This window comes from Symphalangus syndactylus, chromosome 5 (assembly GCF_028878055.3).
Source record: "Symphalangus syndactylus isolate Jambi chromosome 5, NHGRI_mSymSyn1-v2.1_pri, whole genome shotgun sequence".
Classification (NCBI taxonomy): Eukaryota; Metazoa; Chordata; class Mammalia; order Primates; family Hylobatidae; genus Symphalangus; species Symphalangus syndactylus.
This window is the reverse complement of record NC_072427.2, coordinates 20,141,822-20,167,200: the sequence shown is the minus strand read 5'-3', so window position 1 is coordinate 20,167,200 and position 25,379 is coordinate 20,141,822. Positions and strand designations below refer to the sequence as shown.

Here is a 25,379-nt window from a genome sequence, read left to right as displayed (position 1 = left end):
TCTATTAGGATATGAATCTAAAGAGGATTTTTTTATATCCTTTAGAAAAATTGCACAATATTATGACTTTGTTGGTTTTCCATTCACCTAAATGGCAACTACTCTCTGGCTCACCTATCTTAAGACTCTCAGGGCCCTTCTTACGGTTCAGAGAGATTTAGATTAAAAATATCTCAAGGTGATAGTCTGTAACTGCAGAAAAAAAAAAAATGAAAACCTACTTTTGGACCTTCGTGTGTCAAGAATGACTTTTAGTTTTCTCTGAAAATAGTTATTCTCAGCAAATGTGAAAGACCAAGCTTAGAGCTGGCTTGGACCTGAAAGTTAGTAACAGATTGGACAAACATAACATTTTGCATTATTTCCTAATGGGATGTATAAATTCCTGTTGGAGGATGCTCCTCTTGGAATTGGGGAGTAAGAAGGCTAAGGGGACCATGTATTTCCTACAAGAAGGAAGAAGCCACACTTTCAAAAGCACAGCCTTGACCTAAGGAGAACCTATTAGCAAGACAATTAGCATGTGATTAAAGAGCAACAGAGGGATAAGAAGAAAACCATGAATATATAATGCAATTCATTTTTCATATTCCAGCCATGAATAAAACAGAGATAAATGGATAAGATTGCTACATTGTAACGTAGTTTGTTTTATAATTATTCACCAGGTTGTGTTAACATATTCCCAATAATGTGATGTAACAACAGGGCAGATATGTGTAATCTCTATTCACCCACAAATTAGAACACCTCTCTCAATTGTAAAATGATGCCTTAGATTATACAGTATCTCTCTCCTTATTTACCCATCCTGATCTTTGAGTTGATTTGCTTTAGAAGAGTTTTTTGCTTCTCTCCTGCCTTTATTATCTCTGGTATATTAATTTGGGAGAACTTTACTTCCCTATTTCCTTGTCTCCAATATATCTTTAGAAACACCGCTCTATTTCTATTATGCTGTTAAAGTCCCAGATTTGGTGCCATGTTTTAAGAGGATGCCAGGGTGCTCACTGTGGGGACAACTGTGAGCGATGGTGCCTGAGTATGTTTATAGAAGGGTGAAAAGAAAAAGGAACTCAGAAGAAATGGGATTTGTATTTGCATTTTCTTTCAGAAGTTGAAGTTGACAGCAATGATGTCAATGATAAGGACGTGGGCTGACGACTCTGTAGGGCCAATCATCATCAAATGGAAAGTCTCCAAACTATTTTGACAATGCGCCACTGATCAATAAGATATATTTGTATGTGTTCTTATCAGATTAGTTTATACATTTAAAAAAGTATATATGCCTTACTATACTAATATATTATGCACATAATAAAGCATGCAAAAAATGAAGAGTTTTAAATTAGGAGAAAAAGATGAAATAAATAATAGTTTATATCTACCTAATTGTTACATCTTTATGCTATTTATAGCTTAGGGCACACTGGAATTTTGCCGTGGAGTTTACCACTAGATGTAGTTATAAATAGTCTTTTTGGTAATTTTGAGAAATTTTGATTAACTTTCTAGATCTGATTAGATTATTTTAACAAAAATGAGGATTACCGAGAAAGACCTAATATTAAGGGTAAGGGGTAGGCTATGTCCATTCTGCCATTTTCTGGTCATTTTGATTGCAATTTAATTTTATCATCAATAAATGGCTTCTAAGAAGATTTTCCTTTAAAAAGTAATTGTCTAGTTTGTGAGGCTTAGTTTAATTTAGGTAATACAATCTGTAAATCAAAGTAAGCTTCTGTAAACTTAAATACCTTGCCGGAAGCTAAAAGCAAAAGAAAAAGGAAGGGAGTTAGCAGTTCCCACTTCTCCTTTTGGAGACCTCTCCCATGAAACAATCGATGCTCAACTAACATATAAAAACTGTAGATGCAGAATATAATGTGTTTTTCGTACTCCAGCCCTGGAATACAACAGTGATGAGTGGATAAGATTGCTGCACCATCATCTAGTTTGTTTTATAATTACCCATCACGTTAGGTTGACATTGAGACAGCCATGCCAATCCCCATATTAAATAGTAGACAATTTCTTTCTTACTATCTAGATAACAATCATTTTAAGGAGAAATTCTAATATTTTCTGCCTGTGGTCAGTTGATCACTCTGCCCCTCCCCTGGAGCACCTCCCACCCCTTCTATTCCACCCCCTGCTCTTCCCCACCTTGATGACCACTAGGCTGGAAAATAAAAAATGCCCCTCAAGAGGGAGGAACAGAAATGGGCAGATTCATTTTTCCCTGCCTCTCGTAAAAGTAAGCAAGGGCCCTTTTAGTTTCTTTTTTATTTAGTTCCCTGTGGTCTGCTTCTTCCTCTGATGTGCACAGCCACACACCTTTTTGAATTCTCTCCCAGCTCTGGTCTAAAGTAATTTTGGTGCTGAAGGGCAGAGGGAGGAAAGCTGTGCGCTTAGAGTGGCCATGTAATACACAATGGCTGATCTCTTCTGACATTTATCTCCGCTCGTGAGAGGAGATGGAACAGCTCACTCATGAAGATGAATGTCATACAAGAGCTCTGCCATCATGCATCCTTCCGCGGGATCTCAAGAGAGAGATTTGGTGTTATATAGAATATTAGAAATGCTGCAGACACAGGGAAGCCCGGCAACTTCGCTGCTCTGCCTTATTAGACCCTGTTAAGTGAAATGATGCACCCTTGTTAAACAGAGCCATTGCCATTATAAGATTATCTAATCCATTCTCGGCCGGGCGCGGTGGCTCACGCTTGTAATCCCAGCACTTTGGGAGGCCGAGGCGGGCGGATCACGAGGTCAGGAGATCGAGACCACGGTGAAACCCCGTCTCTACTAAAAATACAAAAAATTAGCCGGGCGTGGTGGCGGGCGCCTGTAGTCCCAGCTACTCGGAGAGGCTGAGGCAGGAGAATGGCGTGAACCCAGGAGGCGGAGCTTGCAGTGAGCCGAGATTGAGCCACTGCACTCCAGCCTGGGTGAAAAAGCGAGACTCCGTCTCAAAAAAAAAAAAAAAAAAAAAAAAAAAAAGATTATCTAATCCATTCTCCATCATGGCATTTGCTTATTTTATGCACCCTGCTGAAAAGAAACAATGACTTTCCGGCATATTTTTAAGTACAAATGGAAATAACCTGAGTTCATAACTATGCCTTTGTGTACTTGCTCCTTGCTTCATTGAAGTCTTTATGACTATAAAAGTGCAGATCCTTCCAAAGATAAATGGTTCAGGGAATGGAAAAGCAAACAAAAAGTCTTTTAGCTGTGAAGGTGCTGGATGTAGCCAGCCCCGGTCATCTTTGACCCCAGATGACCAACAGGATCCAGCTAATCTTCAAGATCACTCCTGATTTTCGCCACGCTGCTTCTCCATCTAGACGAACAGATTGAGGAGAGGAAGTTCTTGACTCAAACTTCCACCACTAATTAATGGCGTGACCTTGGGCAAATTATACCAACTTCTTTGAACCTCAGATTCTTCATCTTAAAATGGGATAATAATGGTATCTACCTAATAGAAGTGTTCTGAAGATAAAACGACGTGAGATAAAACACGTGTAAAGGTTAGAACAGTGTCTAGTGCATAGTAGGTGTTCAATGAATGCTAGCAATTATTTTTAATAATTAGTAAAAACAACTTAGTGGCATCAAATACCAATGATGTAAAAGTCATAGTATATGGGCCGGGCGCGGTGGCTCACGCTTGTAATCCCAGCACTTTGGGAGGCCGAGGTGGGCGGATCACGAGGTCAGGAGATGGAGACCACAGTGAAACCCCGTCTCTACTAAAAATACAAAAAATTAGCCGGGCGTGGTGGCGGGCGCCTGTAGTCCCAGCTACTCAGAGAGGCTGAGGCAGGAGAATGGCGTGAACCTGGGAGGCGGAGCTTGCAGTGAGCCGAGACTGCGCCACTGCACTCCAGCCTGGGCGACAGAGCGAGACTCCGTCTCAAAAAAAAAAAAAGTCATAGTATATGGATCATTTTATTACCCCTCATCTTGATTATTTTACATTTTTTTCTATTATTTTAGACTGTAAGTTCATAGGCACCTCTGATTTATGAAGATCAAAACTTCAGATTCTTACTTGCTACCTTGGGCATAAGACATCTTGTCCTTTTTTACCCATTCCTAAGAAGCAGGTGATATAATAAAAAAATTTTAGTTTCTAAGCTAAGCCTACAACTGGGGTTAAATCCTGTTTACTATACTTGTTGTGTGGAATTGCCATAGACACTTAACCTCTGTGAGCCTTAATTCCCATCTGTAGAATGTGTGTAATAATACTCACCTTGAAAGGATGTCATTAGGATTGGAGATAATACATTGAACAACCTAATTATTACTCCTGGAGTCTTGGGTCCACGTATTATTCAAACTTTAACTGAACAGCTGCTATGTCCAGGCAATGTGGGAAGCATAAAGATAAACAGATGAATAAGCATGGTCCTTGCCATAAAGTATTGGCCATGAGAATAGGAATGATAAGGGGACTATCAGGGCAGGCTTCCTGAAAGAGGAAACAATTGAGTTAAATCTTGAAAGGTGAAGAAGACTTAGCTAAATAAGGAAGATGGAAAGGGCTTTCCATACAAAGCAAGAACATGGGAACAATTTAACATAGGAAGGAGAAACATTGCTTCTTGCAAACATCGCTCGATATGTCCACATCATAACTGGGAAACGAAAAGAACTTGTTGATGGGATCTCAGTTTATCATGGATAAAATGAACTGTAGCAAGCCACGTGATTCACTTTAGAGATTTATCAAACATTTGGCTTTGAAGAAGATCCTGGAAAAGTTTAAAGGCCTCTGCAGAGGAAGGTGTGCTGGAAGTAGAGTCATCTCCCGGACAACTCCTGCTACAAGATGGCTGCCAGGATAGTCCAGTGGGGATGCCTGACATTTGCTTTAGGTTCAGCCAGAGTTTAGACCCCAGATGAGGGTTGTAACTGAATTTCCTTTAGCTGAAAGTCATTCTAAATTAGGTGTTAATAATAAGATTTTTTTTTTTTTTTGAAATTCCAGCAGTGTGCAACCATCCTGGAGAAGGCTGGCTTGTTGGTGGGGAGCCTTTAGTCTTGCTCAGGAGAATGTAACATCAGCAAGCTATGGGAGGTAGTGTGTTAGGTGAGAGAGAGAGAGAGAGTGTGTGTGTGTGAGTGTGTGTGTGTTTATGCGTGTGTGTGTGTGCATGTTGGTGGTGTGAGAAGGCAGATTTGACATAGTCAGAACTACCATTTGAATTCCTTACACTTCCCTTAAATCTTGAGCCCATGGAAGCTCAAGAGCTAAGGATTAGCCCATTTTATTTCTCTTTCCATTTCACTGCAGCTGTTTTTTCCTTGGAGTCCAGATTTGGTCTGAATGAGGGAAAGAACATAGAGAAAAATACATGGATTTTATTTTTTCTCTCTCTTTCTTGCTGTCTTCTGTGGTTGAATGTGGTGAGGTTGAGTTTGCACAGGCTAAATGTGCTTGTGATGTGACTGTAGTGTACCAATAGTGCCGTGGGGAACTTAAAATGAAGCAAGGCCCATGCCAAATAAGACCAACCCTACTGGCCCTTAGGGACACCTATTATTTTTGAGTCAAGATACAGGCTCTGTCTCCACCGTTTGTAGGCGAAGAACTGGGGACAGTGAGGCACAAGGTGCGTGTTTCCAGCTGCCTTTACATTCATGAATACATGCACATCTGTGTGTGCACTCACACGTATATGCTTACAAGTGAAGCACTCTTCTGAGCTTTGATTGGTTGTCTCTGGATCATTTTATTTCAACTGCTGTTTCCTGTAAAGAGGAGTAATTGACTAGCATTTGTTGTTCAGCAAGGTGTAAACTGAGTGTATGTTTGCCCGGAGCCTTTACAAGGGAAATCAGAAAGCAAATAAGAGGTACAGCATATGTAACTTGCATGCTTTCTGAGCTACCATCTGCTTCTTTACATACTTTCTAATAACCAGAGTCATAGCTTTTGGAGAAGCTTCAGAACTTTGGGGCAATCTGGCAAAGTAGACCCAATTAGGCATTGCGATCCATATCACACCATGTGGGAAGACACTGTTTTGAAATTTCTATTTCTGTAGGCACAAAGGAAATGGATTCTATTACTACAATGCCAAAAACCTGGGTGTGACAGCCACTTGGGGCTTACGTTGTTACAGGTACCCTCCTTTCCCTAGCATGACCAAGGCTCCAGGTTGCCATGTTGGAAGAAGCTGAGGGAAGATAAAGGTATCAGGCCATAGTCAGTGGGCTACCAGCTTCCCTTAGTCCCGTTCCTAGGTGTATAAATATTGAAAAGCCACAAAACCATGAGAAATAAAATAACAGATTTTCTATCTCTTCCTTCCATGCTTACTTTTTGCTTAGGTAGGGAGTGGCATGAAGGTAGCAAAAAGGTAGAAAAGAATAACCCATGTTTGTTATATTTTTCAAGAACACACAAGAATAATTACCCACTATTTCTTCCCTTCCCCTTCCCTTTCCCCCAATAAAACCAAAAGCACAATGGACTAGTAAGCCAACGTTGTAAATGTTCAAAGGTGGAATTACATCTTGGTGTTCGGGTGTATTTTGCATTATAATGCAGCGTTGATGATAACATTTCTCAGGAAAGCCTGCACAGCTGTCTCAGCATCAATTGGCGGCATGTGGGGAAAATATTGCTCAGAATGGACTTCTGGGTGCAATTTTCTTTGATACTGTTCTCTGAAGTATCAAAATTGGTTCTTCATCTTTGACAAAGGAAAATGTGCACTCTCAAGCCTTACGAAGCTGAACCACATTTGAGGTGACAAATATATTCCTTTGGGAAGAAAGTATTGTACAGTGGAAAGAACAAAGCCTTTGCAGCCAGAGAGATCTGGGTCTCAGTCTTGTATCTACCGTTTAGCTTTGAGCCCTTTGGCAAATTAACTTTTGTAAGCTTTTGTTTCATCATCCACACGATGGGTTGCTGCAATAATAACATAAGATGACATATGTTAAATATTGAATTGGAACTGAATATATCATGTGACTGCTAATAAATCTACTTGGCAGGTGGAGGAGAAAGGAAGGAGTTGAATCCTATGTGGTCTGGGGAGAGATAGGGATTGGGAGAACCCAAATTTGGGTGATAAAGTTTATGTCTCCAATGGAAACCCAAGAAAAACAGAACTGTTCACATTTTCCTCGATGTTCTAGCTCAGTGACTATATAGCCCTCATTTTCAGACAGCAAGGAAAGGTCGGTAGCATATATGGCACAATTGGGAGGCAAATGGGCCAGGCTACATGTTGCTGAACTGACTCAAGAAGTGGCAGTAAGTTCACTTGTACATTTCCCTTTTCTCAGTTTCACCCACAGAAATGTTTCAAGTGAAGGCCATTGTGCCAGGACAGTCCATAACACACAAGATTTATAGCATCTAGGACCCTAAGTGACCCTGCACCCGCCTCCCACCTCTCCCTTATTCTCTTCTCTTCTCCTCCTCTCTCTTTAGAAATCATTATCGCCAGAGTACAGCTGCTGCAGGCGGAGCATCTGGGAAGTGCTACTATACCCTCACCTTTGCTGTCACCTTCCCACACAATGAGGATGTCTGCTACCTGGCCTACCACTATCCCTACACCTACACAGCCCTCATGGTAACTTCTTCTTTACAGCCTCACTCCAGCAGGACTGAAGGGGCTCTTTGAGGTTTTCCTGAGAACATTTTGGAGACCCTGACATCCTGCTGGGGGGCAGAGGGGGATGTAGGGGAACTACAGCTTTCCTAAAGGAGCCAGGTTTTGTTGTCACTGACTTGGTGCTTTCTAATTGTCCCATCTCCTTCCCTGGACAGAGCACAAGGCTGAGCCTTGATCAGTGACATTCCAAAGGCCCAAGTGGTCTGCAAGTTGGGGCAGGACATGGGGACATTTCTTAAGAGACTCTGTCTTTAAAAAGTCAAGTTAAGTATGAAGTAGGTTGGAGTTGTATGGGAGCGAGACTGTACAAGTAAGCTGAGATGCAAATCTGAAGAAAATTCAGTCATTCAGAGGAATGGAGAAAGCAGGAAGGTAGAGCTTGGGAAACTTCTGAGTCTGTGTGCAAGCAGCCACGCCAACATCTCCAGTGGTTCTGATGACCATGAGCTGGAGGTGGCTAGAAGGATCCAGGGTGGAAGAGAAAAGTGTAAGAATAAAACACTAGATCATTGCAACAGAGAACCACAATCTTTTTATGAGGGAGCGTAGAAGAAGTCAGTGCAGACTCACAGTTAGCATTCCTGTGTTCCACAAGGCCCTGCAAAAAGTTCACAAGACGATTGTGAGAAAATAGACTGCTTAAACCATGCAGTTTTCTGTCATTTGAAAAAGCTAGCAAACTATCCCTTACTGCTACCATTTTGTGGATATCCTGAGGATAAACGAGCTCCAGTATCTTCTATAAAGCACTTTCATCCTCTGTGTTAATGTAAAATGTTATTAGCATATTTATAATCATATGTGTGTATATGGGTATATATATCACTTAGCCTGAAGGATGAGCATTTTCATTTTAAGGCTGTGATAAGGAGTTGGAAAAGATAATAACCAAGAACATCTTTTCCTTCAAAAGGAATGTGCAGGTATAAATGGGAATTTTTCACATAGAGAAGGCATATCTTGAACCACTTGGCTCACCGCTTCATGAAAGTGCATCTGTCCTCTTCTCCATATGTTGTCTTGCCTAAAGAGAGATTTTTACTGTTTTCCAGACTGCAAAAGATACACAACTAGTATTATTTGTGTATCATACTCAGAGAGCTCAAGAAGTTAATCCAAGTAATGTGCATTGCAAGCTAGGCTGTAACAAGCCACATTTGTTATAAAACATGTTTTGTTGCCTTTAGGGACACAGAACAGGCAAGATTCATGATCTCCCTTCAGCAGCTATTTTTACGGTCTTGCCTGTGAAACACTGCACACGAAAAGTCTACTGTGGGCTGGGCACAGTGGCTCACTCCTGTAATCCCAGCACTTTGGGAGGCCAAGTTGAGAGGATTGCTTGAGTCCAGAGTTTGAGACCAGTCTGGACAGCATGGTGAAACCCCATCTCTACAAAAAATACAAAAATTAGCCAGGCCTGGTGGCATGCACCTGTAGACCCAGCTACTTGGGAGGCTGAGATGGAGGATCACCTGGGCTCAGGAGGTTGAGGCTGCAGTGAGCCAGGATCACACAACTGCATTCCATCGTGGGCAACCAAGTGAGACCCTATCTAAAAAACAAAACCAAAAGCAAAAACCAGAAAAGAAAAAAAAAATCTGCTAGGGAAGGAGATTCCTTTTAAAATATGTTATGTGTTTGCCTTTCCCATTGAGTAAGGGATCATGGATCTAGGACACTGTTCTTTTCACTTGTTAGAATATCTTGGACTCTGATAAGTTTCCTGGTGGTCATTCGTATAAAACATTAGAATGCAAAGGGGTTGGTGAAGTTGTCTAATTCACCCTTAATGTTTATAGATGCAAGAACTGAGACCAGAAGTCCCACATTTAGCTAGCAGCCATGCAGGAACAGAACATCAGTCTTTGAGGTGTATTCCTGTGGTCTTTCTACTCCCTTGTAGAAAAGTGTAGAAGAAATTCAGAATTTCTGCCCCGGGTCAGATCAGTGTCATTGCTTGCCATTACATTCATAAGCTGCTAAAACATGCAGTCGTTTTATGAGTATATGTAGTCATCATTGTATGATGATACAGACATCTCTAATGTTTGAATTCAAATCACCAACCCACAGTTTATGTCTTTAATGCTGAGTGCCGTGGAGGTGGTTCAGCTGAGGGATAATGTCTCTTTCCAAACATGGTCTAATTCTTACCCTAAGATGCTCCGATGGATTCTTGCTAGGTGCCTACAAGCTGATTCAAATTGTGTACCCCTTTCAACCTGGCCTTGACTTGATGGTACCTAGTTGTTTACCTTGTGCCTCTGGGCCTGCTTACCTTCTGGACACAGTTTCAGATCAGAATACAGGGTCTAAAATTTGCAATTGATAAATAACTCTAAGAACCACTGGGTGGGGGGTCAATGAGGAGATGATTTCATCTTAAAGGGAAACAAAACACACAAAAAAGAGGACCCCCCTCTCTCCACCAGCCACTTAGTTTCACTGAGAGGGAAAGAGAGGCCTTGTTAATTGATGCTGATTGGCCTGTTACTGTTAACAATATTAATAACTATTACTGTTACTATTAATTACAATAAGCTATAACTACTTATGACTTTTTATTGTTACTTGTGAGCCTACTGACTGTGCATGTCTTCCTCCAGGGAAGTTTGTGGAGAGTTAATGAGAAAGAGGGATAACTTATTTCTTCTAAATGAGCAAAACAGGGTTAGAAAGACAATTTGTTACTTGAAAGTGACAAATGTGTATTCTCAATTTTAGGTTTTACATTTCCAATAACTCATGGTCTTTGCCCTCTCTAGGTTTAAGACAGTAATTGACTCTGTGACTTCTCTTAAAAAAAAAAAAACTTCCTCCCATCATGGACAAAATGAGTACGTTCTGTAATGCTAACCAGTCGTTTTTATTTTTGGACATGTCCTGAGGAGAAACAGTTTTTCTTCCAACAGATCAGTGATAAATTAAATGTGAATGATACCCCAAGGGGAGAATTAACTGTATGTTACTTGGGGGTTATGGTGAGGGGTAGAAAATATGTTTCCATGTGGAAATCATAATTTGCAAGTCTCTTATAATATGGATTACATTTAGTAATTACAGACATTTTTATAGCAAAGGACTCGTATGTTGGATGTTTTTCAACGTGACTACAATTTTGAAACTTTCAAAATTTTTTTATTCTCTTATAATAAGAAAATTAGTATTGGTTCTTTCAAATGGATATCTTCTGGATGCTTGCCAGCAAGTCTGTTGGATAATTGTTCGTTTTATAGCATTAAAATACAGCTAAAAAAAAGAAATACACTATTGTAATTCTGAAGCAAACAAAAAAAGCTCTATTTTAATCAGCCATATCAAGTTATCAGTAATTGTAATGATTGTTAAAGTGTTAGCAGTAATCGTTAAAATATTAGAATTATGTTATAAATAGCCCCTAGGTAGCCAGTAGTATTGGTTGAAAATGGGGCCCCAAGAGAGTTTCTGATGAATATTTTAGGAGGTAAAAAATTGGGATCTCACTGAGCACTTATAATTGTATGAAATGGAAAGAGACAAAAAAAGTGGTCATTAGTAGAGTCCATGTATTGGGAGAGCTTAAGGATCTTAAAGGATAGAGCAGAATTTTTACCAGACACATACACCCACTGTGAAAGATGTGAATACTGTTATCTCCAGAGATGGGGGTGGGGAGGTGGGGGGAGGAGGGAGAGAGAGAGAAGAAAGAAAGAAAAGAAAAGAAAAGGAATTAGAATGCCACATGCACAGTATCTTATAAAAGACTCAGAATAAATGAAGAGTTTAAGAAGTGTCAAGTGGGAAATGTTGACTTACATGTGGCAGATCAAAGATGCAATGAGCAGGTCATAAATCAGCACTGTCAGGTAATCGGTAGACAGAGATCCATCCTTGTATTGGCCAAACAAATGACAGACCCCAATAAAGGTTCTTGATGTTGAAGAGGTGAACATGGAAAGCCATTCTGAAGGAGCCAATATGTGCATGAATGGTACAGTCTTTGACAACAAGGACATCTGAATTCCAGGGTCTTGGGCACAAAGAAAGAAAGCTTTGAGGTCAGACAGGCCTAGATTTTAGTCTAGGTGTTGTGTTTCCTTGCTGTGTAGCCACAGGCAACCTATTTAACTTCTCTTAGCCTCAGTTTTCTCATCTGTAAAATTGGAAACAAAAAAGCAGTGACTACATAGGCTATTTCAAAGATTAAATAATTGCCAATTGGAAAGTTTTAGCAAAGTGTCTACATCTGGTAAGCAATACTAGATGGTAACCATTAAAGCATTTATTGTTTTTTATGACGATGTGTGATTATTTTCTCCGTTGGACTGATTGGAAGATACCCATTCCACAATTCATACTAAAATTAAAATTAAAAAAAAACAAAAACAAATGGAAGACCCCTCCTCAAAAATTATAGAGGCTACTGATTTTTTTCTTGGGGTAATTGATTATGATTATTTTTTTCTTACTCTTTTTTCCAAATCATCATAATATAGCTTTGCTTATTTTTAATAGACAAGGAATATTAAACCATCCTTTCTTTATCTAGAGACTAATCATTTCTCACATTTTTAAAGTTAAGTCCCTTTAACTTGGGGAGCATAATATTGGCAGACTGGGACAGTTTGAGAAAGCTCATCAGAACATGCCTGCAGCATATTCTTGTAGCTTTTATTTAGCTTAAGGGTGTTATTTGTTCTTCTCTTGTGATAAGAAGTCTTTGATTCTCTGATGAGTGTATTTAGGTGACAACTGAGATCTAGGCAGTAGACAAATAAAATAGGCCATCTCCTAGGAGTGGGCTTTCTTCTAAATTAGGGGAACAGAGAGTGCAGCAGTTTAGGGGATAACAATAGAAAACGAATGGTTTTTGAGTGCATAGTGCTTCTCACTTTATCAGTAGCCCTCAGCAGGTTACCCTGCTGAGGTCAAGGAAGCCTTTTATCGAAGTTTGAAGGGAGTAGTTGATAAAGGAAAGGGAGACTGAGGACTCCTGTGGAGTGACACAGGATGAGGCTGCGGGCTAAGGTTATCAGCTTGATATTGTTCACAGACAGGATTTTCTTTTAAGAAGTCAATCTCTCTGGGGGTTTCTACAATTGCCTTAAACTCATTCACATTTTTATAAAGAAACCCACCCCTGTGGCTTCCACAGGGCTGTAATTACAGTCAGTTGGCACATGCATTCAGAGGTCCTACTTTTCTCATCAATGATCCCCACAATATCCGATTAGGCATAACTTTTCTGGACCAGAGATGGGAGATCATTTTTAGGAGAACAGGACAAAAACATTTTTGCAAAAGGAAATCCAACAGAAATTTATACTTGGTTTACTTCTAGCAATCTTTTATATGACTAAAAGGGAAGTCAAAATAATCCCCTAAAAGTAGAAGTGTTAGATACTTGCTGGACCTGATGGCAGGTCTGACAGGAGGGAGATTTCATTGAGGGGTGCAGGGAGATGGATCCATGAAAAATTGCAGTTTACAGAAAATGAGTAATATGGTTTGGCTGTGTCCCCACCCAAATCTCATCTTGAATTGTAGCTCCCATAATTCTCACATGTCGTAGGAATTAATTGAGTCACAGGGGCAGGTCTTTCCCATGCTGTTGTCATGATAATGAATAAGTCTCATGAGATCTGATCATTTTATAAAGAGGAGTTCCCTTGCACACACCCTCTTGCCTGCCACCATGTAAGATGTGCCTTTGCTCTTCTTTCACCTTCTGCCATGATTGTGAGGCCTCTCCAGCCATGTGGAACTGTGAGTCAATTAAACCTCTTTCCTTTACACATGACCCAGTCTCTGGTATGTCTTTATTAGCAGCATGAGAATGGACTGATACAGTGAGCTTAAGCTAAGAGAATATTAGGCATTTGTTGATTTGTAATATTATTGTGGAAAATGTCATAATAATAACAAATTAAAAGATAACTCATGAGAGAAGAAAACTTTCAGGCTTTGCCTTCTCCAACATTTGCTGCTTGGGAGCCTATCCAGCCAACGCTATGTTGAAGGACAGTGCTCATGTGCTCTATGATACCTTTTTGACTTTTTGTCTCTCGTAGCTAATAGTGCTTGGTGTCTTCTATAGACCAACCTTCTGCCTAACCTGCTTCCCCATATCTGATTTATAAAATCTAGATTTTATTATTTTTTTAAAGTTTGATATCAGGCACCAAAAAGCTATGGCTTAATTGTAATATCACAGAATGATGATTACTGCTTTTTGTTGTTCATTTATTTGTTCCCCCTTTTCTCTTTTTTCTTTTTCTTTTTTTACAGATTGTGTTTATTATTTATTTTTAATTTATTTATAGAAGTTTCATTTCATTTTTAATTGACAAATAATACTTGCTTATATTTATAGGGTACAGTGTGATGTGTTGATACATGAAAATGTTGCAGATTGATCAAACCAGACTAATAAACATATCTATTAGCTCGCGTATTTATCATTTCTTTGTGGTGAGAACACTCAAAATTACTCTTTTAGAGATTTTGAAATAATTCTGTATATTATTCTAAGCTATGATTACTATACTATGCAATAGATGACCAGACCTTATTCCTCTTGTCTAATTGAAATTTTGTACCCTTTCTCCAACATCTCTCCATTCCTCCCCCTTGTTCCCACTCCTCCAGGCCCTGGTCACCACCACTCTACTCTCTGTTTCTATGAGTTTGATTTTTTTATGTTCCATGTATAAGTGAGATCATGTGGTATTTGTCTCTCTGTGCCCAGCATTTCACTTGGCATATGTCCTTCAGGCTCATCCATGTTGTTGCAAATGACAGAATTTCCTGCTTTTTAAGGCTGAATAGTAATCCACTGTGTATGTATGTATATATGTATGTGTGTGTGTGTGTGTGTGTGTGTGTGTATAACTCCATCAATGGGTACTGTGGTTGTTTCCATATCTTGGCTCTTGTGAATAATGCTGCACTGAACATAGGGGTGTAGACAGATATCTGTTTGATGTACTGATTTCAGTTCCTTTGGATATATACCCAGAAGTGAGATGGCTGGATTGTATGGTAATTCTATTTTTAATTTTTTGAAGAAACTTCATACTGTTTTCCAAAATAGCTGCGCTAATTTACATTCCCACCAATGGTGTTCAGGGTTCCAGATCCTCACCAGCACTTGCTATCATTCATCTTTTTGATAATAACCAATCTAATAAGTGTGAAGTGGTATCTCATTGTGGTTTTATTTTGCATGTCTCTGATGATTAGAGATGTTGAGCATATTTTTTTATGTATCTGTTGGCCATTTGTATGTCTTCTGTTCAGAAATGCTTATTCAGGCCATTTGTCCATTTTTATAGGGTTGTTTGTTTTCTTGTTACTGTGTAGTTTGTGTTCCTTGTATATTTTAGATATTAGCCCCTTATCTGTTGTATGATTTGCAAATATTTTCTCCCAATTTGTGGGTTGTCTCTTTGCTCTGTGAATTGTTTCCTTTGCTATGCAGAAGCCTTTTAGTTTGGTGGAATCCTATTGTCTACTTTTGTTTTGTTTGTCTGTGCTCTTGGGGTCATATTTGAGAAATCACTTCCCAGACTAATGTCATGAAGGTTTTTCCTGATGTTTTCATCTCATAGTTTTACAGTTTCAGGTTTTATGTTTAGGCCTTTAATCCATTTTGAGTTGATTCTTATATAAGGGATCAATTCTCATTTTTCCACATGTGGATATTCAGTTTTCCCAACACCATTTATTGAAGAAACTGTCCTTTCCCCATTGCGTGTTTTTGGCACCTCTGTCAAAAATCAACTGACTATAGGTGTCTGAGTTTATGTTTGGGCTTTTGTTGAGAAAGCTTCACCATTGGCAAGGACCCATGTGGCCATAATAAAATGTGAAACAAACAGATTTAATAAGAGAGAGAGAGAGAGAGAGAGAGCTCATAGAAATAATTCAGCAAGACGGTGTTTCCCAAAACATCTTCTATAGCACTTGGCAGTGTCTTGAGATGTTTAGAGAAGAAAAGTTTAATGGTCATCTAAATTTATGAAGCACTTGTGCTAGTTTTTCTTCTAACAGTTCACAATGCATATTGAAATATTAAAGAATCTGAGAAATCCTGCATCCACAGAAATATTTTCATTTTCTTTAACTCAACATTTTCTAAGCACTTTGGCTATGAATTTCCTGCCTTCTCCACCTCCTTGTTCACACCACAGCACTTAACACACTATGGGATATATTTTGGGAAATGCTGCAACCAAGTTTCCCTTTCTGGCTTTAGAGCCTCGGAATCTTGATAGTAATTGTGAGGCAGGCTACCTTTAGTCTAGATTTTGATAATAAAGAATACCGAGAGCAGCTTTCACTCAAATGTTTATAAAAATCTTGAAAATAATTTATGATCACAGAGACTATAATCTGAATCCAGCACTATCCATACCTTCTTAACTAAGGAGCTGGAATTTTCCTTTTCCAGGATGACTTAGAAACGTGACTGATATTCTGATGGAGACATTTCCATTCTTCTTCTGTGCCATCTCTCGTGGGATACCCAGATGTCTACTTGTTATATCAGGGCTTTAGTTAATAATTTAATATTGATTTTTGTAACGTATGAATTTTTTTCCAGTAAGCTTCTTTTAAGAGGATATTTTCTATTCTCTAGTGGTTATTTTATTTTTGCTGTTTCGAAAACCATTTTCATTTAAGTCTAATTTCATTTAATTGTCGGAAAATGTGATTTGTATAATTTCTGCTTTTTAGGGGGAAGAATCTAATGAGTTTTTAATAGCTCTATGTATGATTAATTATTGCTACAGTTCTATGAATATTTGAGAAAAAATTAAAAAATATTCTCTGGAAAGACAAAGTTTGACATATGTCTACAAAAACAATATTGTTCAAATACTTTATATTATTATTTTTATGCCGTTGATTTATTCAAGACTGAGGTGCTATCTTAAAATCTGCCACCCTGAGAACAATTTTTTTCTCTTTCTGCTGTTTTTTGTGTTACATATTTGAATCCCATATTATTTGATTCTTAAGATTTATGAGTTTTATATGTTCATTGTGAATTGTGCCCTTTATCAAAATAAGATTTTAAAATCCCATTTAATGCACTTGATCTTGAATATGGCTTCATTGTATATTACTATTGCCATGCCTGCCTTAATTTATGTTTGCTTATGCTTTTAGTTTCAATATTTCTCCTTTAAAATGTTTGAACAGAGGCAAACAAAATAAAGAGATAATTTAAGAGCATTTCTCATACACATTTTTTTTCCTTTCTCTTTAAAAGTACCTCTTATATACAACATGCTGTGGGATTTTAAAAAGTAATCCAAATTTTTGTCATTATTAAGGCTGACTAGCCTGTTTATACTTAAACAGTTTTTACTGTTACTTGCCATTTTGGTTTCATGCTATTTTCCATGCCTCACTGCTGTTGTCTCTTTTTCTTTTTTTCTTATGCAATGTGGACCATCATTTCTTTCATTTTTTCACCCTCAGGGTTTATAACTTTACTACTGCTTTCTTTTTACTACTTAAAAATAATATATTTGAACTCATACTTCTCCATTAACAATAACAGCTAACATTTATTGTTTCCTACATAACAGATGCTCTTCACATACATTATACAACTAAATTATAACAACCACTGCATGAGATAGGTAATGATATTTTTATGTGCCTTTTAAAGATGAGAAAACTGAGTCACAAAGAGGTTAAATAAAAAATTTACATCAGTTTTTTCAGAATCCACGCAACCAGAATGTAAACCCACATTTCCTGCATTCCTTGGCTCATGGTACCTCCCTCCACGTTCAAAGCCAAAAATTGCATGGCTCTTACCTCTTTTTCCATTATATCCCATCTCCTTCTTTGGTTCTGACTTCTTATCTCCTTTTTTCACTTATAAGGACCTTTGTCATTACCCTGCACCCAACTTGATGATCCGGGATAGTCTCCTCATCTCAAATTTCCTAATCACATCTTCAAAGTTCCTTTACTATGTAAAATAACATCTTCACAGGTTGCAGGGATTAGAATATGGGCATCTTTGGAGGGCCATTATTCTGCCTATCACACCAACATAAGCGATAAAGTCAACTCTGTTTTAGAGACCCATTGTTCTAGTGATATTCTAGAGAGTTTGCATTTGGCACAATACTAAGTACTGCCTTTCAATTTTCAAGAATTAAATAATATTACAATATTGATGTAAGTTGAAAACGTTAACATTTTGTTCCACCTTTTTCCTCCCTTGTACATCTCTTTTTAAGTTTATTTTAGAGGTAGGTGATGACATCAAAATTTGATAATGTGTATTGTCTCCCTAAAGAATTATTTTTTAATGTTAATATAGTAACCATATTTTTATTTTTTATTTTTATTATTTTTTTTTTTTTTTGAGACGGAGTCTTGCTCTGTCGCCCAGGCTGGAGTGCAATGGCGCAGTCTCGGCTCACTGCAAGCTCCGCCTCCCGGGTTCACGCCATTCTCCTGCCTCAGCCTCTCCGAGTAGCTGGGACTACAGGCGCCCGCCACCACGCCCGGCTTATTTTTTTTTTTGTATTTTTAGTAGAGACAGGGTTTCACCGTGGTCTCGATCTCCTGACCTCGTGATCCGCCCGCCTCGGCCTCCCAAAGTGCTGGGATTACAAGCTTGAGCCACCGCGCCCGGCCTAGTAACCATATTTTTAGATAGTCATTTAGATGTAAGCTTGTTTAACGAGATTTTATTATAGTCTTTTTATATTGCTTTTCTGTTTGATTTGGGGGCAGCTGAAGTGTGTCTTCAAGTCCTTCTTTTCTTTCTTTTTTTAAGACAGGGTATCGCTCTGTTACCCAGGATGGAGTGCAGTGACTTGATCTAGGCTCACTGCAGCCTTGACCTCCCAGGCTCAAGTGATCCTCCCACCTCAGCCTCCCATGTAGCTGGGACCACAGGTGTGCACCACCATGCCCGGCAATTTTTATGTATTTTTAGTAGAGATGGGGTCTTGCCGTGTTGCCCAGGCTGGTCTTGAACTCCTTAGCTCAAGCAATCTACCTGCTTCGGCCTCCCAGAGTGCTGGAATTACAGGTGTGAACCACTGCACCTGGGCCAAGTCCTTATTCTCAATAAAGATAAGGTGATATGTTGTCTGAGCTCTTGTATGTCTGAGCATGTATGCTACATTTGCTCATAAGCAAAAACTTGGTTGGATGTAGGTTTATTAGATTATAATCCCTTCTACTTTCAAGCTCTAAGCAGTACTCATTTCCTCTAGCATGTAGTGTTGCAGAAGAAATATGAGCCAAGAATGATTTTTTTGTATACATATATGTACAATGGGTTTATTTATGCACACACACACACACACACACACACACAGAGTGAGAGAGAGAGAGAGAGAGGAGAGAGAGGCACCACACAGAGACACATACATGTTTAAAAATAATCTTCAGTGTAGGGTACAAGTGTCATTCTATGCAACAATGAGCAGTGAGTTAAGATTGGCAACCAAACACACAGGTTAGGCTTTATCCAGAACTAAATTTACTTATGCATAAGAAAGAATACAGAAAGGGCAACAAAACAGCACACATAGAAAGGGCTTAGTGAGCGTCTTTGGACTCCCAGGCACAGCTTACGTTGTCCTAGCAACTCCTCACTATGGAATTATGTGGTCATGAGAGACTAGGTTGAGTGGGGCATAACCTTCTCAGCCTAGGAATACTATCAGCCTTGGGCTTCCTTCAGATTTCATGCTTAGCTAGTTGTCTAGGTTGTGTGTGTGTGCCAGTGTATGTGTAGTTAGTCATCTTGTATTCTCAGGGGTATGTGGCTCCCTCCCAATCTCCAATGCAGGTGCATCTCATCAATACCTGATACTCGTTATTTGATGGACAATCACAACAATTACGTACAAGATTTGGTTAGATACATGGGCCTCTGCTGGATTCTCATTTATCTTGAATCTGGTATAAACATGCTTCTTATAATTCCTTTACTTGGTATTGTGTCAAATCCTGGCTCTCTGGAACATCACAAGATAAACCTGTTTCTAAGACACAGTTGGGTTTATTGCTCATGTTGGCATGGTAGGCAGAGTAATGGACCTCCAAAATGTCCATATCCCAATCCTGTGAAGATGTTACTTTACATGGTAAGGGGACTTTGAAGATGTGATTAGAGACTTTGAGATGGGGAGATTATCCTTGATTATCAGATTGGGTGCAGGGTAGTCACAAGAGTCCTTATAAGTAAAAGAATGAGATAAGAGAATCAGAGACAGAGAAAAAGATGGGACTTAATGGAGGCAGAGGTCAGAGTGATGCAATTTTTGGCTTTGAAGGTAGAGGGAGGTACCATGAGTGAAGAAATGCAGGTGACCTCTAGAAGCTAGAAAAGGCAAGGGAAGAGATCTTGTATAGAGCTTCCAAAAGGAATGCAGCCCTACTGACACCTTGAATTTTGCCCAGTGGGACCCATTTTAGACTAGTGACCTTCAGAACTATAAGATAATAAATTTGTGTTGTCTTAACCTACAAAATTTGTGGTGATTCCAGCAGTAGTAGGAAACTAATGTACTTGACAAAGGAGAAAGAATGGGACAGAATCTTACTAGTGTCTCAAAGGGCAGAGGGCAAAATGGGGATATTTTTTGAGACCTTAAAACCTGGCTTAAAGGCAGATATTTTAATGTGGGGGCATTGATTAGGGTTGAGTAAGGATCATGAAGTAATGGTTTAAGATTGGTGGACACCGTAAGGCAAGGATTTTGAAAAGGGGTAAGAAGAGGGATTCGAAGAATCTTGGCTCAAAGATGGGTTGATGCTTTCTGTTGAAGAGTTGATGGGATATTCCTGAAATGAACAATATATTTACTTGTAATTTCTGTCTTCCCAGAGCAGTAAAGTTATGCTGATGAAGGTTGGGGAATAATAGTCATGTTAATATAGACAGTAAGCTACGTGTGGGTAAATGATTTTGGTTCTCAGTTTTAAGGAGAATATGACTCAAGGTCAAATTTTCAGGTGCTCCTGAGGCTAGAGAAAGGCCATAGAATTATCTGGTAATCTTTTCTTTTCTTGGCACTTTTTCTTTTTCCTTGCAATTAAACTATTTCAGTAGAGTACAAATAGGTTTTAGTCTATTCCTATTCAGATGTCGGGATTTGTACTTACTTTAGGACATTCTTGTTCCCTTGTATGTTAGTTGTCTATTGCTGCAGTAACAAATTATAAAAAATGTAGTGGCTTCAACAGGAACAGGTACTTTTTAAAAAAAAATTATACAGCTTTTTAGGTTAGAAGTTTGACACAAATCTCACTGGCAAAGACCAGGGTTTTGGGGTTGCATTTCTTCTGGAGGCTCTGTGGGGAGAATGTGTTTCCTTTCCCTTTCCAGCTTCTAGAGGCCACCTGCATTCCTTGGCTGATGATGCCTTTCTCCATCTTCAAAGCCAGCAAGGGAAGACTGAGGTCTTATGGGGCCAGCAATTGTTCTCTGCAGCCAGGAAAGGGTCTCTGCTTTTAATCACGTTGTGATTAGATTGACCCCAACTGAATAGTGCAGGACAACCTCCCCATTTCAAGTAGACCTTAATCTTAAACATGTCTGCAAAGTCCCTTTCACCATGTAAGGTATCCTACCAAAGATTCTCAAGGTGAGAACATGAACATCTTTGGGGGCCACTGTTCTTCTTACCATATTTGTAGTAAGTTATTTCCACATGTAAATACTTCCTCTACCTTTTGAAGACACTACTTCTGTTTCCATATATTTTATATATTTGTGAATATTTTTACATATTCATTTTATAAAAAAATTCATACATTTTTTGTTTCATTTACCTAGCAGGCTTGTTATTTGTCAAGAAACTCTGGGAGGAAAATTTTTGGGCAGTGGTGTTCTTGTGCTGCAGAGGGGACAGTGTTTCCCTCTCTGATTACTGAAGTCTCCACTGTCAGGGGATGCAGAGCGGGTGGGGGAAAATCTCTTAGCCTCTCTATGACTAGTACCCCTGTTTTGATTAGGGACAATTTCTTCAGAATTCTTAAAGATTGTTAACCAGGGGCCGGATGTGGTGGCTCATGTCTGTAATCCCAGCACTTTGGGAGGCCAAGCGGTGCGGATCACCTGAGGTCAGGAGTTCGAGACCAGCCTGGCCAATATGGCAAAACCCCCCTCTCTACTAAAAATACAAAACTTAACTGGGTGTGGTGGTGGGTGCCTGTAATCCCAGCTACTCAGGAGGCTGAGGCAGGAGAATCGCTTGAACCTGGGAGGTGGAGGTTGCAATGATCCAAGATCGCGCCACTGCACTCCAGCCTGAAAGTAAGACTCTGTCTCAAAAAAAAAAAAAAAAAAAAAAAAGATTGTTAACTAGGTGTCCTAATTTCAATGGCTATTCCATTTTTTTTTAAATGAGTATTGAAATGGGGAGGTATGGTAGGAAAAATTTGTTGCTATTAGTTAGTTGTTCTTTTAGTTTAGCAGTCCACTTGGATTAACCACGTCTTTATTTTTTCAATGTGCTCACAATTCTCCCTATTACTTGGCCCTGTGATACTATGTGCTGTTGAAGTTTTCTGTCTCATTTTCCCCAGTGTTCTGGGCGTGTTCTATTTTCATGATAACCACATTTTTTTTCTTAATTTTAAGGAAAGCATGCTTAGATTTGTTTCTTTTCTTTTTACATTGTTTGCTTTATTTGTACAAATTTATGGGTACATGTGAAGTTTTGCTACATGCATAGATTGAGTAAAGGTCAAGCCAGCACTTTTAGGGTATCCGTCACCCAAATGACGTACATTGTACCCATTAACACATTTCTCATGATCCTCCCCCACCCCATCCCCTGACCCTTCCGAGTCTCCATTTTCTATCATTTCCTCCTATGCCACAGCGATAGGAAGAGGGCTTTATGCCCCTGCCCTCCTCCCTCTTGCTTTCAGTGCAAATTGAAAACAGATCTTCTGTTATGCCAAAACATGCAGGAATGATGCCTCCTGCTCAGTCTGAGTTTCTCCTAGACAGTAGAAATAGCCCCCTTTTAATCACTCAAGGCCCAATACATAAAGGACAGATTAGATTAACAACAATACTTCTATATGTAAGCCGTTGTTGTTTTCTATTATTGTTGTTATAAAAAATGTTGATAATATACATGCCTGCTTTATTTCTGCTCCAGACTCATCTTGACATCCTGGAAAAGAGTGTCAACCTCAAAGAGGTCTACTTCCAGCAAGATGTTCTCTGCCAGACGCTGGGAGGGAATCCGTGTCCCTTGGTGACCATCACGGCCATGCCTGAGTCCAACAGTGATGAGCATCTAGAGCAGTTTCGTGAGTAAAATGGGATCCTCTTCGTGGAAGATTTGACTAAGGGTGTCCTTTATGGTCTTGGAAGCATTCTGTCTCTTTTAGATCAAAAGCTCCATAAAGGGTTGGAGACTGTCTGTCTTTGTAGAAATACACCCCCAGGTTTTCTTGGTGTGACACAAAGGTTAAACATTAATGTTGCTCTGTTGTTAAAGGGAGAGAAAATGAAATGAATTCACACTGTCAGGGAGATGAGATGACAGTTTGCTAATGATGGTCACTTCCTCTCTTAAAACAGAACCAGGACATAATCATATTCTCCAACTTCTAATCCAGGGACTTTTCTCACTGTGCTCACTGCTGTTATGTGACTCTCAGTCAGTCAAGGTTTGGTAAGAAAGGAAGTTGAGTTTTTAAGCCCTGGCTAAAGAATCCACTTGATAACCTTAATAACATTTGTATCTGAAGGGCTGAAGATGTAGACAGGCTCTGGCTAAGAACTTTGAAACAAAGTCAAAGCCAAACTCATGCACACACACGCAGACACACACAAATATACACATACAGACACATACACAAACACATAGATACACGTAGACACAAACATATACGCATACTCATATACAGACATGTACACAGACACACACACACACACGTCTTTAAATGTTGGGCTTCTGTGCCTAAGTGCATATGTGTGACTGACCTGTTACCAACTAGCTTTTGAAAATGGCTTCTGACATCGTTTCAGACCTTAGGTAGGCAAAAAACAAACAAACAAACAAAAAAACCAAAGCCCCAAAGAGGAATGTTTTGTGATACAGAGAAGTTTTGGAGATTAAAGAAGAGACTGGGCATCCAGCTTAATTTATCCCCAGAAGATACAGCCTTCCCTAATGAAGACACAGCCTTCCCTGGTGAAGATACAGCCTTCCCTGAGGAAGATACAGCCTTCCCTAATGAAGGTACAGCCTTCCCTGGTGAAGATACAGCCTTCCCTGAGGAAGATACAGCCTTCCCTGGTGAAGATACAGCCTTCCCTAATGAAGGTACAGCCTTCCCTGGTGAAGACACAGCCTTCCCTGGTGAAGATACAGCCTTCTCTGAGGAAGTGCTAGCCTCATTCAGGTGACTCTTTGGTAGATCAGAATTATATTTTCTCACACCCCATCAGCATCTGACATTGGATGCTTAACAGCCTGGCAAATCAACAACCGATTAACCCATCTGGATTAATGAGGTCCTGAAATGCTTTAATGAATAATAAGGGATTTTCCAAAAATTCTCTCCTGTGTTTCATGCATTTAAGAGCAATTTCCGTAACAGCCACAGAGTACCCCCGCTCAGCAGATGAGCAGTGCTTGGGAGCTGGAGACAGCAATCCTCCCAGGGTAACTTTCATTGAACAATTATTTACTTAAGAAAGTGGATGTGTGTAAGTCTGAGCTGCTTTTTCTAAAAAAGAGGTGAGCAGAACTCTGATGTATCATTATGACATAGAAGTGCCTCCGTTTTTGCATTTTGTGCTGACATTGGTGTTTTTGTTGCTGTTATAAATATGGAGAGTGTTCTTACTTTAAGAAGCGGACTTGAAACATGTAAAGGCCCTTAAATAATCTGGCACTCCAACAAACAGTTCTGTTAAAAAAAGAGAGAGAAAGAGAAAAAATATCTCTTAGTACACCCTTGTATGAATCAAAAGAGGCTGGTTTCTGCTTGCTCTGTAAGATGGGTTATAGTAAGTGTACACTCTTATGATCATAACAGTTATTTTTCTTTTAAACACGTGCTAACATATCCGATGTTCATCTCAAGAGGTATCAGATAAATGCTATGCATTTTCTTTTTGTCACTTGCAAATGACAATCATTGAGCTAGATCCTGAGAAAACCAGGCTTTGACCTAGATGAAAGGGCCACCTTCATAGGTGTGTCACCTATACATTTGCAGAGGTCTCCTGCTTAGAAGGGCCATGCACTCTGCTTAATGCTTTTCTGCCACTATCTTTATAAAATTTTTTATAAAGTTTTAAACAAGGGGACCTGCCTTTCCATTTTTCTCTGTGCCCTGCAAATTGCATAGCTGGTCCTGGATGTGATTTAAGGTCATAAAGGTAGAAAGCGGCAAAGGCCGGTGCCTTTCTGATACTACTCTTCTCTGTTTCCAAATTATGCATGAAGAGCTTTAAGTTTTAACCTATTTTTCCCACTCACTGAAGATACTATTTGTATGGATTATGTAGCTGATTGGTATCTTTCATCACGGGGATTAATTTCAGGACCGCTTATTTTACAGATGGGGTAAGTGGAGCTCAGAAAGGTTAAATATTATGATCAGTAGAAGTGACAGATTTTCAACGTTGTTATTCTGATTCCAGAGTCCACGCACACAACAAATGTGCTGACTCTTTCGTTATAACACATGTTCAGTATCAACATTTTGGCTTCATTC

The 25,379-nt window shown here is 39.3% G+C and overlaps 1 protein-coding gene across 1 annotated transcript in view; it reads left to right on the top strand.

The window, feature by feature from the left end:
- Positions 1-25,379, top strand: part of AGBL1 (AGBL carboxypeptidase 1) — an 829,700-nt gene that overhangs the window by 193,225 nt on the left and 611,096 nt on the right. The window contains exons 16-17 of the mRNA XM_055277333.2: positions 7,469-7,613; positions 22,802-22,955. Coding sequence (XP_055133308.2) covers positions 7,469-7,613; positions 22,802-22,955 — 299 coding nt within the window. The remainder of the gene's footprint in view (positions 1-7,468; positions 7,614-22,801; positions 22,956-25,379) is intronic.